At 44.2% G+C, this 15,000-nt stretch overlaps 1 protein-coding gene across 1 annotated transcript in view; it reads right to left on the bottom strand.

Annotated features, from left to right (window-relative positions):
• LOC118379798 (protein furry homolog) overlaps positions 1 to 15,000 on the bottom strand; it is a 189,981-nt gene that overhangs the window by 138,539 nt on the left and 36,442 nt on the right. Inside the window, 2 exon segments of the mRNA XM_052521747.1 lie at positions 99 to 152; positions 10,720 to 10,913. Of these exon segments, the coding sequence (XP_052377707.1) occupies positions 99 to 152; positions 10,720 to 10,913 (248 nt within the window).

The following is a 15,000-nucleotide window of genomic DNA, read 5'->3' as shown; positions in this document are numbered from 1 at the left end:
CTTCCAGTAGCATTGACACTAGCATTACCTGTCCTTAACAGTAGTACTAGCAGATTCCAGTAGCATTGAAGCAAGCATTACCTGCTGTTAACACATACCTGGTCAAACTGTAGATCCTCTCCTCTCTGTAGTGACTTGTTGAGAGGCTTCTCCTGTAGAGAGGAGAGGAGAGGAGAGGAGAGGAGAGGAGAGAGAGGGAGAGGAGAGGAGAGGAGAGGAGAGGAGAGGAGAGGAGAATGATGATTAGTTATGACGTATACTTTGTGACAGTTCACAGCTCAGGTACTAAGTTTAGTCTCTCCCTTTTTCTCCCTTCATCACTCACAGGTAGAGGTCTTAAAGAGCCCAGGTGGACCAGATATGGACCCAATATGACCCCGATATGACCCCAATATGACCCCGATATGACCCCGATATGGACCCGATATGGAGCCGATATGGACCCCGATATGGACCCCGATATGGACCCGATATGGACCCAATATGACCCCGATATGACCCCGATATGGACCCCGATATGGAGCCGATATGGACCCCGATATGGACCCAATATGACCCGATATGGACCCCGATATGGACCCGATATGGACCCAATATGGACCCCGATATGGACCCGATATGGACCCAATATGACCCCGATATGGACCCGATATGACCCGATATGGACCCGATATGGACCCAATATGGACCCAGATATGGACCCCGATATGGATCCCGATATGGAACCCGATATGACCCGATATGGAGCCGATATGGACCCGATATGGACCCGATATGGACCCCGATATGGACCCGATATGGATCCCGATATGGAACCCGATATGGAGCCGATATGGATCCCGATATGGAACCCGATATGACCTGATATGGAGCCGATATGGACCCGATATGACCCGATACGGATCCCGATATGGAACCCGATATGGACCCTGATATGGAACCCGATATGGAGCCGATATGGACCCGATATGACCCGATACGGACCCTGATATGACCCGATATGGACCCGATATGGACCCTGATATGACCCGATACGGACCCTGATATGGACCGATATGGACCCGATATGACCCGATATGACCCGATTTGGACCCGATATGGAACCCGGGATATGGACCCTGATATGGACCCGATATGGACCCAGCGGACCCTGATATGGACCCGACATGGACCCTGATATGGACCTGATATGACCCTGATATGGACCCGATATGGACCCGATATGGACCCTGATATGGACCCTGATATGGACCCAATATGGACCCAATATGGACGCCGATATGGACCCGATATGACCCAATATGGACCCCTGATATGGACCCAATATGACCCAATATGGACCCTGATATGACCCCCGATATGGACCCTGATATGGACCCTGATATGGACCCTGATATGGACCCAATATGGACCCCGATATGACCTCGATATGGAACCTGATATGGAACCCGATATGGAACCCGATATGACCCAATATGGAGCCGATATGGACCCGATATGACCCAATATGGAGCCGATATGGACCCGATATGACCCAATATGGAGCCGATATGGACCCAATATGACCCAATATGGAGCCGATATGGACCTGGTAATGACCCAATATGGACCCAATATGACCCGATATGGACCCGATATGGACCCGATATGACCCGATATGGACCCAATATGACCCGATATGGACCCGATATGACCCGATATGGATCCCCCGATATGGATCCCGATGATGGATCCCGATATGGAACCCGATATGACCCGATATGGAGCCGATATGGATCCCGACTGCATGGAACCCGATATGACCCGACAGTGGAGCCGATATGGACCCTATAGAAGGATATGACCCGATACGGATCCCGAACATGGAACCCGATGATGGACCTGATATGGAACCTGATATGGAACCCGATATGGAGCGATATGGATCCCGATATGGACCCTGATATGGAACCCGATATGGAGCCGATATGGACCCGATATGACCCGATACGGACCCTGATATGACCCGATATGGACCCCGATATGACCCGATATGACCTCGATTTGGACCCCGATATGGAACCCGATATGGAACCTGATATGGACCCGATATGACCCGACATGGACCCTGATATGACCCGACATGGACCCTGATATGGACCCTGATATGACCCGATATGGACCCTGATATGGACCCTGATATGGACCCTGATATGGACCCAATATGGACCCTGATATGGACCCTGATATGGACCCTGATATGGACCCTGATATGGACCCAATATGGACCCTGATATGGACCCTGATATGGACCCTGATATGGACCCTGATATGACCCGACATGGACCCTGATATGGACCCTGATATGACCCGATATGGACCCTGATATGGACCCTGATATGGACCCAATATGGACCCAATATGGACCCCGATATGGAACCCGATATGACCCAATATGGAGCCGATATGGACCCGATATGACCCAATATGGAGCGATATGGACCCGATATGACCCAATATGGACCCAATATGACCCAATATGGAGCCGATATGGACCTGGTAATGACCCAATATGGACCCAATATGACCCGATATGGACCCGATATGGACCCGATATGACCCGATATGGACCCAATATGACCCGATATGGACCCGATATGACCCGATATGGACCCCGATATGGATCCCGATATGGATCCCGATATGGATCCCGATATGGAGCCGATATGGACCCGATATGACCCGATACGGATCCCGATATGGAACCCGATATGACCCGATATGGACCCTGATATGGACCCTGATATGGACCCTGATATGGACCCTGTAATACCAACATTTTTCATGCAGTCCGCCATAGTCCCTGTGCCCATCTTTGAAAGGGTGGTCATGGCTCACATCAACACCATTATCCCAGAAACCCTAGACCCACTCCAATTTTGCATACCGCCCTAAGAGATCCACAGATGATGAAGTCTCTATTGTACTCCACACTGCCCTTTCCCACCTGGATAAAAGGAACACTTATGTGAGAATGCTATTCATTGACTATAGCTCAGCGTTCAACACCATAGTACCCTCCAAGCTCATCACTAAGCGAAGGATCCTGGGACTTAACACCTCCCTCTGCAACTGGATCCTGGACTTCCTGACTGGTCGCCCCAGGTGGTGAGGGTAGGTAACAACACATCCGCCACGCTGATCCTAAACACAGGGGCCCCTCAGGGGTGCATACTCAGTCCTCTCCTGTACTCCCTGTTCACCAATGACTGCATGGCCAAGCACGACTCCAACCCCATCATTACATTTGCAGACGACACAACAGTGGTAGGCCTGATCACCGACAATGGTGAGACAGCCTATAGAAGGTCAGAGACCTGGCCATGTGGTGCCAGGACAACAACCTCTCCCTCAACATGATCAAGACAAAGGAGATGATTGTGGACTACAGGAAAAGGAGGACCGAGCACACCCCCATTCTCATCAACGGGGCTATAGTGGAGCAGGTTGAGAGCTTCAAGTTCCTTGGTGTCCACATCATCAACAAACTAACATGGTCCAAGCACACCAAGACAGTCATGAAGAGGGCACAACAAAACCTATTCCCCCTCAGGAGACTGAAAAGATTTGTCATGGGTCCTCAGACCCTCAAAAGGTTTTACAGCTGCACCATCTGGAGCATCCTGACTGGTTGCATCATCGCCTGGTATGGCAACTGCTCGGCCTCCGACCGCAAGGCACTACAGAGGGTAGTGCGTACAGCCCAGTACATCACTGGGGCCAAGATTCCTGCCTTCCAGGACCCCTACACCAGGCAGTGCCACAGGAAGGCCCTAAAAATTGTTAGAGACTCCAGCCACCCTAGTCATAGACTGTTCTCTCTGCACCCGCACGGCAAGCGGTACCGGAGCGCCAAGTCTCAGTCCAAGAGGCTTCTTAGCAGCTTCTACCCCCAAGCCATAAGACTACTGAACAGCTAATCAAATGGCTATGCACACTATTATCATTGCCCCCCCCCCCCAAATAAAATGTGATTTGATTTGATTTACAGTCTTAGTTCAACAAGCTGCTGCCATTCATTCACAGAAGATCATAGGTATTGCAATATATCATATTACTATGAGTGTTTACTATGAGTGTTTACTATGACTATGCTGTAGACTATGCGTGTTTACTATGAGTGTTTACTATGAGTGTTTACTATGAGTGTTTACTATAACTATGCTGTAGACTATGAGTGTTTACTATAACTATGCTGTAGACTATGAGTGTTTACTATGAGTGTTTACTATGACTATGCTGTAGACTATGAGTGTTTACTATGACTATGAGTGTTTACTATGACTATGCTGTAGACTATGAGTGTTTACTATGAGTGTTTACTATGACTATGCTGTAGACTATGCGTGTTTACTATGAGTGTTTACTATGAGTGTTTACTATGACTATGCTGTAGACTATGAGTGTTTACTATGAGTGTTTACTATGAGTGTTTACTATGACTATGCTGTAGACTATGAGTGTTTACTATGAGTGTTTACTATGACTATGCTGTAGACTATGAGTGTTTACTATGACTATGAGTGTTTACTATGACTATGCTGTAGACTATGAGTGTTTACTATGAGTGTTTATTATGACTATGAGTGTTTACTATGACTATGAGTGTTTACTATGAGTGTTTACTATGACTATGGTGTAGACTATGAGTGTTTACTATGACTATGAGTGTTTACTATGAGTGTTTACTATGACTATGCTGTAGACTATGAGTGTATGACTATGAGTGTTTACTATGAGTGTTTACTATGACTATGTGTAGACTATGAGTGTTTACTATGAGTGTTTACTATGAGTGTTTACTATGCTGTAGACTATGAGTGTTTACTATGAGTGTTTACTATGACTATGACTATGAGTGTTTACTATGAGTGTTTACTATGAGTGTTTACTATGACTAGTGTTTACTATGAGTGTTTACTATGACTATAGTGTTTACTATGAGTGTTTACTATGAGTGTTTACTATGACTATGACTATGAGTGTTTACTATGAGTGTTTACTATGAGTGTTTACTAGTGTTTACTATGAGTGTTTACTATGAGTGTTTACTATGACTATGAGTGTTTACTATGAGTGTTTACTATGACTATGAGTGTTTACTATGAGTGTTTACTATGACTATGAGTGTTTACTATGAGTGTTTACTATGAATGTTTACTATGACTATGCTGTAGACTATGAGTGTTTACTATGACTATGCTGTAGACTATGAGTGTTTACTATGAGTGTTTACTATGACTATGCTGTAGACTATGAGTGTTTACTATGAGTGTTTACTATGACTATGCTGTAGACTATGAGTGTTTACTATGACTATGCTTACTATGAGTGTTTACTATGAGTGTTTACTATGAGTGTTTACTATGAGTGTTTTTACTATGAGACTATGAGTGTTTACTATGAGTGTTTACTATGAGTGTTTACTATGAGTGTTTACTGTAGACTATGAGTGTTTACTATGACTATGAGTGTTTACTATGAGACTATACTATGACTATGAGTGTGTTTACTATGACTATGCTGTAGACTATGAGTGTTTACTATATGTTTACTATGAGTGTTTACTATGAGTGTTTACTAGTGTTTACTATGTGTAGACTATGAGTGTTTACTATAGTGTTTACTATGAGTGTTTACTATGACTATACTGTGTTTACTATGACTATGCTGTAGACTATGAGTGTTTACTATACTATGAGTGTTTACTAGTGTTTACTATGCTGTGACTATGAGTGTTTACTATGAGTGTTTACTATGAGTGTTTACTGAGTGTTTACTATGACTGTTTACTATAGACTATGAGTGTTTACTAGTGTTTACTATGAGTGTTTACTATGAGTGTTTACTAGTGTTTACTATGAGTGTTTACTATGAGTGTTTACTATGAGTGTTTACTATGAGTGTTTACTATGACTATGCTGTAGACTATGAGTGTTTACTATGACTATGTTTACTATGAGTGTAGACTATGAGTGTTTACTATGAGTGTTTACTATGACTATGCTGTAGACTATGAGTGTTTACTATGAGTGTTTACTATGACTATGAGTGTTAGACTATGAGTGTTTACTATGTTTACTATTACTATGAGTGTTTACTATGACTATGTTTACTATGAGTGTTTACTATGAGTGTTTACTATGAGTGTTACTATGAGTGTTTACTATGACTATGCTTAGACTATGAGTGTTTTTACTATGAGTGTTTACTATGAGTGTTTTTACTATGACTATGAGTGTTTACTATAGTGTTTACTATGAGTGTTTACTATGAGTGTTTTTACTATGCTGTAGACTATGAGTGTTTACTATGAGTGATTACTATGAGTGTTTACTATGAGTGTTTACTATGAGTGTTTACTATGAGTGTTTACTATGACTATGCTGTAGACTATGAGTGTTTACTATGAGTGATTACTATGAGTGTTTACTATGAGTGATTACTATGAGTGTTTACTATGAGTGTTTACTATGACTATGAGTGTTTACTATGAGTGATTACTATGACTATGCTGTAGACTATGAGTGTTTACTATGAGTGATTACTATGAGTGTTTACTATGAGTGTTTACTATGAGTGTTTACTATGAGTGTTTACTATGAGTGATTACTATGACTGTTTACTATGAGTGTTTACTATGACTATGCTGTAGACTATGAGTGTTTACTATGACTATGTTTACTATGTGAGTGTTTACTATGAGTGTTTACTATGACTATGCTGTAGACTATGAGTGTTTACTATGAGTGTTTACTATGACTATGCTGTAGACTATGAGTGTTTACTATGAGTGTTTACTATGAGTGTTTACTATGAGTGATTACTATGACTATGCTGTAGACTATGAGTGTTTACTATGACTATGCTGTAGACTCTGAGTGTTTACTATGACTATGAGTGTTTACTATGAGTGATTACTATGACTATGCTGTAGACTATGAGTGTTTACTATGAGTGTTTACTATGAGTGTTTACTATGAGTGTTTACTATGAGTGTTTACTATGAGTGTTTACTATGAGTGTTTACTATGACTATGCTGTAGACTATGAGTGTTTACTATGAGTGATTACTATGAGTGTTTACTATGAGTGTTTACTATGAGTGTTTACTATGACTATGAGTGTTTACTATGAGTGTTTACTATGAGTGTTTACTATGCTGTTTACTATGAGTGTTTTTACTATGAGTGTTTACTATGAGTGTTTACTATGACTATGCTGTAGACTATGAGTGTTTACTATGAGTGATTACTATGAGTGTTTACTATGAGTGATTACTATGAGTGTTTACTATGAGTGTTTACTATGACTATGAGTGTTTACTATGAGTGATTACTATGACTATGCTGTAGACTATGAGTGTTTACTATGACTATGCTGTAGACTATGAGTGTTTACTATGAGTGATTACTATGAGTGTTTACTATGAGTGTTTACTATGAGTGATTACTATGACTATGCTGTAGACTATGAGTGTTTACTATGACTATGCTGTAGACTATGAGTGTTTACTATGACTATGCTGTAGACTATGAGTGTTTACTATGAGTGTTTACTATGACTATGCTGTAGACTATGAGTGTTTACTATGAGTGTTTACTATGAGTGTTTACTATGAGTGTTTACTATGACTATGTTGAGTGTTTACTATGAGTGTTTACTATGACTATGCTGTAGACTATGAGTGTTTTTACTAGTGACTATGATGTGTTTACTATGAGTGTTTACTATGAGTGTTAGACTATGAGTGTTTACTATGAGTGTTTACTATGAGTGACTATGCTTACTATAGTGTTTACTATGACTGTAGACTATGAGTGTTTACTATGAGTGTTTACTATGAGTGTTTACTATGACTATGCTGTAGACTATGAGTGTTTACTATGACTATGAGTGTTTACTATGAGTGTTTACTATGACTATGAGTGTTTACTATGAGTGTTTACTATGACTATGAGTGTTTACTATGAGTGTTTACTATGACTATGGTGTAGACTATGAGTGTTTACTATGAGTGTTTACTATGAGTGATTACTATGAGTGTTTACTATAACTATGCTGTAGACTATGAGTGTTTACTATGATGTTACTATAGTGACTATGAGTGTTTACTATGACTATGCTGTAGACTATGAGTGTTTACTATGACTATGCTTAGACTATGAGTGTTTACTATGAGTGTTTACTATGACTATGCTTAGACTATGAGTGTGTTTACTATGACTATGCTGTAGACTATGAGTGTGTTTACTATGACTACTGACTATACTATGAGTGTTTACTATGACTATGCTGTGACTATGAGTGTTTACTATGAGTGTTTACTATGACTATGAGTGTTTACTATGAGTGTTTACTATGACTATGAGTGTTTACTATGAGTGTTTACTATGACTATGGTGTAGACTATGAGTGTTTACTATGAGTGTTTACTATGAGTGTTTACTATGAGTGTTTACTATGACTATGCTGTAGACTATGAGTGTTTACTATGAGTGTTTACTATGACTATGCTGTAGACTATGAGTGTTTACTATGAGTGTTTACTATGAGTGTTTACTATGAGTGTTTACTATGACTATGCTGTAGACTATGAGTGTTTACTATGAGTGTTTACTATGACTATGCTGTAGACTATGAGTGTTTACTATGAGTGTTTACTATGAGTGTTTACTATGACTATGCTGTAGACTATGAGTGTTTACTATGAGTGTTTACTATGACTATGCTGTAGACTATGAGTGTTTACTATGAGTGTTTACTATGAGTGTTTACTATGAGTGTTTACTATGACTATGCTGTAGACTATGAGTGTTTACTATGAGTGTTTACTATGAGTGTTTACTATGAGTGTTTACTATGACTATGCTGTAGACTATGAGTGTTTACTATGAGTGTTTACTATGACTATGCTGTTTACTATGAGTGTTTACTATGACTATGCTGTAGACTATGAGTGTTTACTATGAGTGTTTACTATGACTATGCTGTAGACTATGAGTGTTTACTATGAGTGTTTACTATGAGTGTTTACTATGACTATGCTGTAGACTATGAGTGTTTACTATGACTATGAGTGTTTACTATGAGTGTTTACTATGACTATGCTGTTTACTATGAGTGTTTACTATGACTATGAGTGTTTACTATGAGTGTTTACTATGACTATGCTGTAGACTATGAGTGTTTACTATGAGTGTTTACTATGACTATGCTGTAGACTATGAGTGTTTACTATGACTATGAGTGTTTACTATGAGTGTTTACTATGACTATGACTGTTTACTATGAGTGTTTACTATGACTATGAGTGTTTACTATGAGTGTTTACTATGAGTGTTTACTATGAGTGTTTACTATGAGTGTTTACTATGACTATGCTGTAGACTATGAGTGTTTACTATGAGTGTTTACTATGAGTGTTTACTATGAGTGTTTACTATGAGTGTTTACTATGACTGTTTACTATGACTATGCTGTAGACTATGAGTGTTTACTATGACTATGCTGTAGACTATGAGTGTTTACTATGAGTGTTTACTATGACTATGCTGTAGACTATGAGTGTTTACTATGACTATGCTGTAGACTATGAGTGTTTACTATGAGTGTTTACTATGAGTGATTACTATGACTATGCTGTAGACTATGAGTGTTTACTATGACTATGAGTGTTTACTATGAGTGTTTACTATGAGTGTTTACTATGCTGTGACTGTTACTATGAGTGTTTACTATGAGTGTTTACTATATGACTATGAGTGTTTACTATGAGTGTTTACTATGACTATGAGTGTTTACTATGAGTGTTTACTATTGTAGACTATGAGTGTTTATGAGTGTTTACTATGACTAGTGTTTACTATGAGTGTTTACTATGAGTGTTTACTATGACTATGCTGTAGACTATGAAGGAGGGAGGAAGAGAGGGAGAGAGAGAGGGAGAAAGAGAGGGAGATAGAGAGGGAGAGAGGGAGGGATAGAGAGGGAGGGAGAGAGGGAGGGAGAGGAAGAGAGAAGGAAGAGAGGAAGAGAGAGGGGGAGAAAGAGAGGGAGATAGAGGGATAGAGAGGGAGAAAGAGAGGGATAGAGAGGGAGAAAGAGAGGGATAGAGAGAGAGAAAGAGAGAGAGAGGGAGAAAGAGGGAGAGAGAGGGGAGAGAGAGGGATAAAGAGTGATAGAGAGGGATAAAGAGGGATAGAGAGGGATAAAGAGGGATAGAGAGGGATAAAGAGGGAGAGAGAGGGAGAGAGAGGGAGAGAGGGAGAAAGAGAGAGAGAGAGGGAGAAAGAGAGGGAGCAAGAGGGAGAGAGAGGGATAAAGAGGGATAGAGAGGGATAAAGAGAGAGAGAGAGAGAGAGGAAAAGAGGGAAAGAGAGGGAGAAAGAGAGGGAGAGAGAGGGGAAGAGAGGGAGAAAGAGAGAGAGAGAGAGAGAGAGAGAGAGAGAGAGAGAGAGAGAGAGAGAGAGGGACAGAGAGGGAGAGAGGGAGAAAGAGAGAGAGAGAGAGAGAGAGGGAGAGAAAGGGAGAAAGAGAGAGAGAGAGAGAGAGAGAGAGAGAGAGAGAGAGAGAGAGAGAGAGAGAGAGAGGGGGGACAGAGAGGGATAGAGAGGGAGAAAGAGAGGGAGAAAGAGAGGGACAGAGAGGGATAGAGAGGAAGAGAGACACTGCACTGACCATTGGTTCGGCCATGATGATGCGTATCTTCCTCTCGGAGACGGAGGTGAAGTTAGCGAACAGACTCTTGAGGACGAACTCCCCTGGCTTGCTCTCGGGGTCCACAGTAACAGGCACCATGGCGACGGGACCCTTCCTCTCTGACGAGGGACCGCTGGTGGGGGGGAGGGGTGGCTTTAGGCCCACCGGAGAGGCTATGGAGAGAGGATATCAATAAATGAATCAATTAGTCAGTCACATTCATGTCCTGTTTTTAACACGAGATGCTGCAGAAACAATCAATCAAATAATCAGTCAATCAAACCCACAGCAGATCAAAGGTGCCGGCCGTTCAGCTGTGTCTATATCACATGTTATGAACCAACTCTTTATGCTGCTGTCCAGGAAACATAGTTCCATCTATTACTAGGATATAGTCTATATACAGTACTCTCCCTCTCTCTCTCTCTGTCCCTCCATTTCCCTCTGTCTCTCTCTCTCTGTCTCTCCATTTCCCTCTCTGTCTCTCTCTCTCTCTCTCTCTCTCTCTCTCTCTCTCTCTCTCTCTCTCTCTCTCTCTCTCTCTCTGTCTCTCTCTCTCTCTCTCTCTGTCTCTCTCTGTCTCTCTCTGTCTCTCTCTCTCTCTCTCTCTGTCTCTCTGTCTCTCTCTCTCTCCTCTCTCTGTCTATCTCTGTCTCTCCATTTCCCTCTGTCTCTCTCTCTGTCTCTCCATTTCCCTCTGTCTCTCTCTCCATTTCCCTCTCTGTCTCTCTCTCTCCCTCTCTCTCTCTCTGTCTCTCTCTCTCTCTCTCTCTCTGTCTCTCTCTGTCTCTCTGTCTCTCTCTGTCTCTCCCTCTCTCTCTCTCTCTCTCTCTCTCTCTCTCCCTCTCCCTCTCTCTCTGTCTCTGTCAACCCTCTCTCTCTCTCCCTCTCTCTGTCTCTCCCTCTGCTGTCTCTCTATCTCCCTCTCTTTCTCTCTCCCTCTCTCTCTCTGTCTCTCCCTCTCTCTGTCTCTCCCTCTCTCTGTCTCTCCCTCTGTCCCTCTCTCTCCCTCTCTCTCTGTCTCCTCTCTCTCCTCCTCCACCATGAACCTCCTTCACGTGTCCACAACTCCTCCACCATGAACCTCCTTCATGTGTCCACAACTCCTCCACCATGAACCTCCTTCACGTGTCCACAACTCCTCCACCATGAACCTCCTTCACGTGTCCACAACTCCTCCACCATGAACCTCCTTCACGTGTCCACAACTCCTCCACCATGAACCTCCTCCACCATGAACCTCCTTCACGTGTCCACAACTCCTCCACCATGAACCTCCTTCACGTGTCCACAACTCCTCCACCATGAACCTCCTTCATGTGTCCACAACTCCTCCACCATGAACCTCCTCCACCATGAACCTCCTCCACCATGAACCTCCTTCACGTGTCCACAACTCCTCCACCATGAACCTCCTTCACGTGTCCACAACTCCTCCACCATGAACCTCCTTCACGTGTCCACAACTCCTCCACCATGAACCTCCTTCACGTGTCCACAACTCCTCCACCATGAACCTCCTCCACCATGAACCTCCTTCACGTGTCCACAACTCCTCCACCATGAACCTCCTTCATGTGTCCACAACTCCTCCATCCTCAATGGCTCCACACTATAATAGCCTGCAATCAGACCCTCTATTCTAAACTAGTCACATGAAGGACTTCATCCTACCTACAGAGAAGAATGTCCTACTGTATAAAATGACACACACACACACACACACACACACACACACACACACACACACACACACACACACACACACACACACACACACACACACACACAGCCCTTACCAAGGCCCTTAATGAAGCTGATGACACTGGCCCGGCTCCATCTCACTGGCACCTCCATGGTGAGACACAGAGAAGGACAGAGAGGACCAGAGAGAGAGACGGATGACCAGAGAGAGACAGAGAGGACCACAGAGAGAGACAGAGAGGACCACAGAGAGAGACAGAGAGGACCACAGAGAGAGACAGAGAGGACCACAGAGAGAGACAGAGAGGACCACAGAGAGAGACAGAGAGGACCACAGAGAGGACCACAGAGAGAGACAGAGAGGACCACAGAGAGACAGAGAGGACCACAGAGAGGACCACAGAGAGAGACAGAGAGGACCACAGAGAGACAGAGAGGACCACAGAGAGAGACAGAGAGGACCACAGAGAGAGACAGAGATGACCAGAGAGAGACAGAGAGGACCACAGAGAGAGACAGAGAGGACCACAGAGAGAGACAGAGAGGACCACAGAGAGGACCACAGAGAGAGACAGAGAGGACCACAGAGAGACAGAGAGGACCACAGAGAGGACCACAGAGAGAGACAGAGAGGACCACAGAGAGAGACAGAGAGGACCACAGAGAGACAGAGAGGACCAGAGAGAGGACCACAGAGAGAGACAGAGAGGACCACAGAGAGACAGAGAGGACCACAGAGAGACAGAGAGGACCACAGAGAGGACAGAGAGGACCACAGAGAGAGACAGAGAGGACCAGAGAGAGAGACGGATGACCAGAGAGAGAGACAGAGAGGACCACAGAGAGAGACAGAGAGGACCACAGAGAGAGACAGAGAGGACCACAGAGAGACAGAGAGGACCACAGAGAGAGACAGAGAGGACCACAGAGAGAGACAGAGAGGACCACAGAGAGACAGAGAGGACCACAGAGAGAGACAGAGAGGACCACAGAGAGAGACAGAGAGGACCACAGAGAGAGACAGAGAGGACCACAGAGAGACAGAGAGGACCACAGAGAGAGACAGAGAGGACCACAGAGAGACAGAGAGGACCACAGAGAGAGACAGAGAGGACCACTGAGAGAGAGACAGAGAGGGCCACAGAGAGAGACAGAGAGGACCAGAGAGAGAGAGAGGACCACAAAGAGAGACAGGGAGGACCACAGAGAGAGACAGAGAGGACCACAGAGAGAGACAGAGAGGACCACAGAGAGAGAGAGAGGACCACAGAGAGAGACAGAGAGGACCACAGAGAGAGACAGAGATGACCAGAGAGAGAGGCAGAGAGGACCCCAGAGAGAGACAAAGAGGACCACAGAGAGAGACAGAGAGGACCACAGAGAGAGACAGAGATGACCAGAGAGAGAGACAGAGAGGACCACAGAGAGAGACAAAGAGGACCACAGAGAGAGACAGAGAGGACCACAGAGAGACAGAGGGTGGAAGTATGGGCGTAGGAGAGCAGGGGATAAAGGGTGCTCTGGTTGTCTTACTGCCCCATGACAGTATCCAGTAGCAGTGGCTCAGAGCCCACGGTGATCACAGGACAGGAGAGGGACAGGTACCTACCAGGAGAGCACTACTACTCTTCCATTAGGATCCAAGAGAAAACCGCTGGAGCACCACTCTACTCCACCATGATGGTCTCCATGGTTACCACACACAGGCAGGAGGCTAGACCAGGTTACCGCACACAGGCAGGTGGCTAGACCAGGTTACCACACACAGGCTGGAGGCTAGACCAGGTTACCGCACACAGGCTGGAGGCTAGACCAGGTTACCACACACAGGCAGGAGGCTAGACCAGGTTGTGTGTCCACTGGGGCTGGAGGCTAGACCAGGTTGTGTGTCCACTGGGGATGGAGGCTAGACCAGGTTGTGTGTCCACTGGGGATGGAGGCTAGACCAGGTTGTGTGTCCACTGGGGATGGAGGCTAGACCAGGTTGTGTGTCCACTGGGGATGGAGGCTAGACCAGGTTGTGTGTCCACTGGGGATGGAGGCTAGACCAGGTTGTGTGTCCACTGGGGATGGAGGCTAGACCAGGTTGTGTGTCCACTGGGGATGGAGGCTAGACCAGGTTGTGTGTCCACTGGGGATGGAGGCTAGACCAGGTTGTGTGTCCACTGGGGCTGGAGGGTAGACCAGGTTGTGTGTCCACTGGGGCTAAGCTAAGCTAGCAGACCACCAACTCCCAAAGACTAAACAGGAGAGGATCAGGTTCTGAAGTTACTCCATGACAGAAGGGATACCGGAAGGTTCAAAGAGAGGGTTGAAGGTGAGCAGGACAGTCTCAGTACTATTATTAAAGATGAATAGGACTGTCTCAGTACTACTATTAAAGATGAATAGGACAGTCTCAGTACTAAAGGGTTGAAGGTGAAGAGGACAGTCTCAGTACTAAAGGGTTGAAGGTGAAGAGGACAGTCTCAGTACTAAAGGGTTGAAAGTGAAGAGGACAGTCTCAGTAATATTACTAAAGATGAATAGGACAGTCTCAGTACTACTATTAAAGAT

This window comes from Oncorhynchus keta, chromosome 6 (assembly GCF_023373465.1).
Source record: "Oncorhynchus keta strain PuntledgeMale-10-30-2019 chromosome 6, Oket_V2, whole genome shotgun sequence".
In the NCBI taxonomy this organism is placed as follows: Eukaryota; Metazoa; Chordata; class Actinopteri; order Salmoniformes; family Salmonidae; genus Oncorhynchus; species Oncorhynchus keta.
Note: the sequence above shows the minus strand (reverse complement) of the source record. Positions and strands in the feature narration are given on the sequence as shown.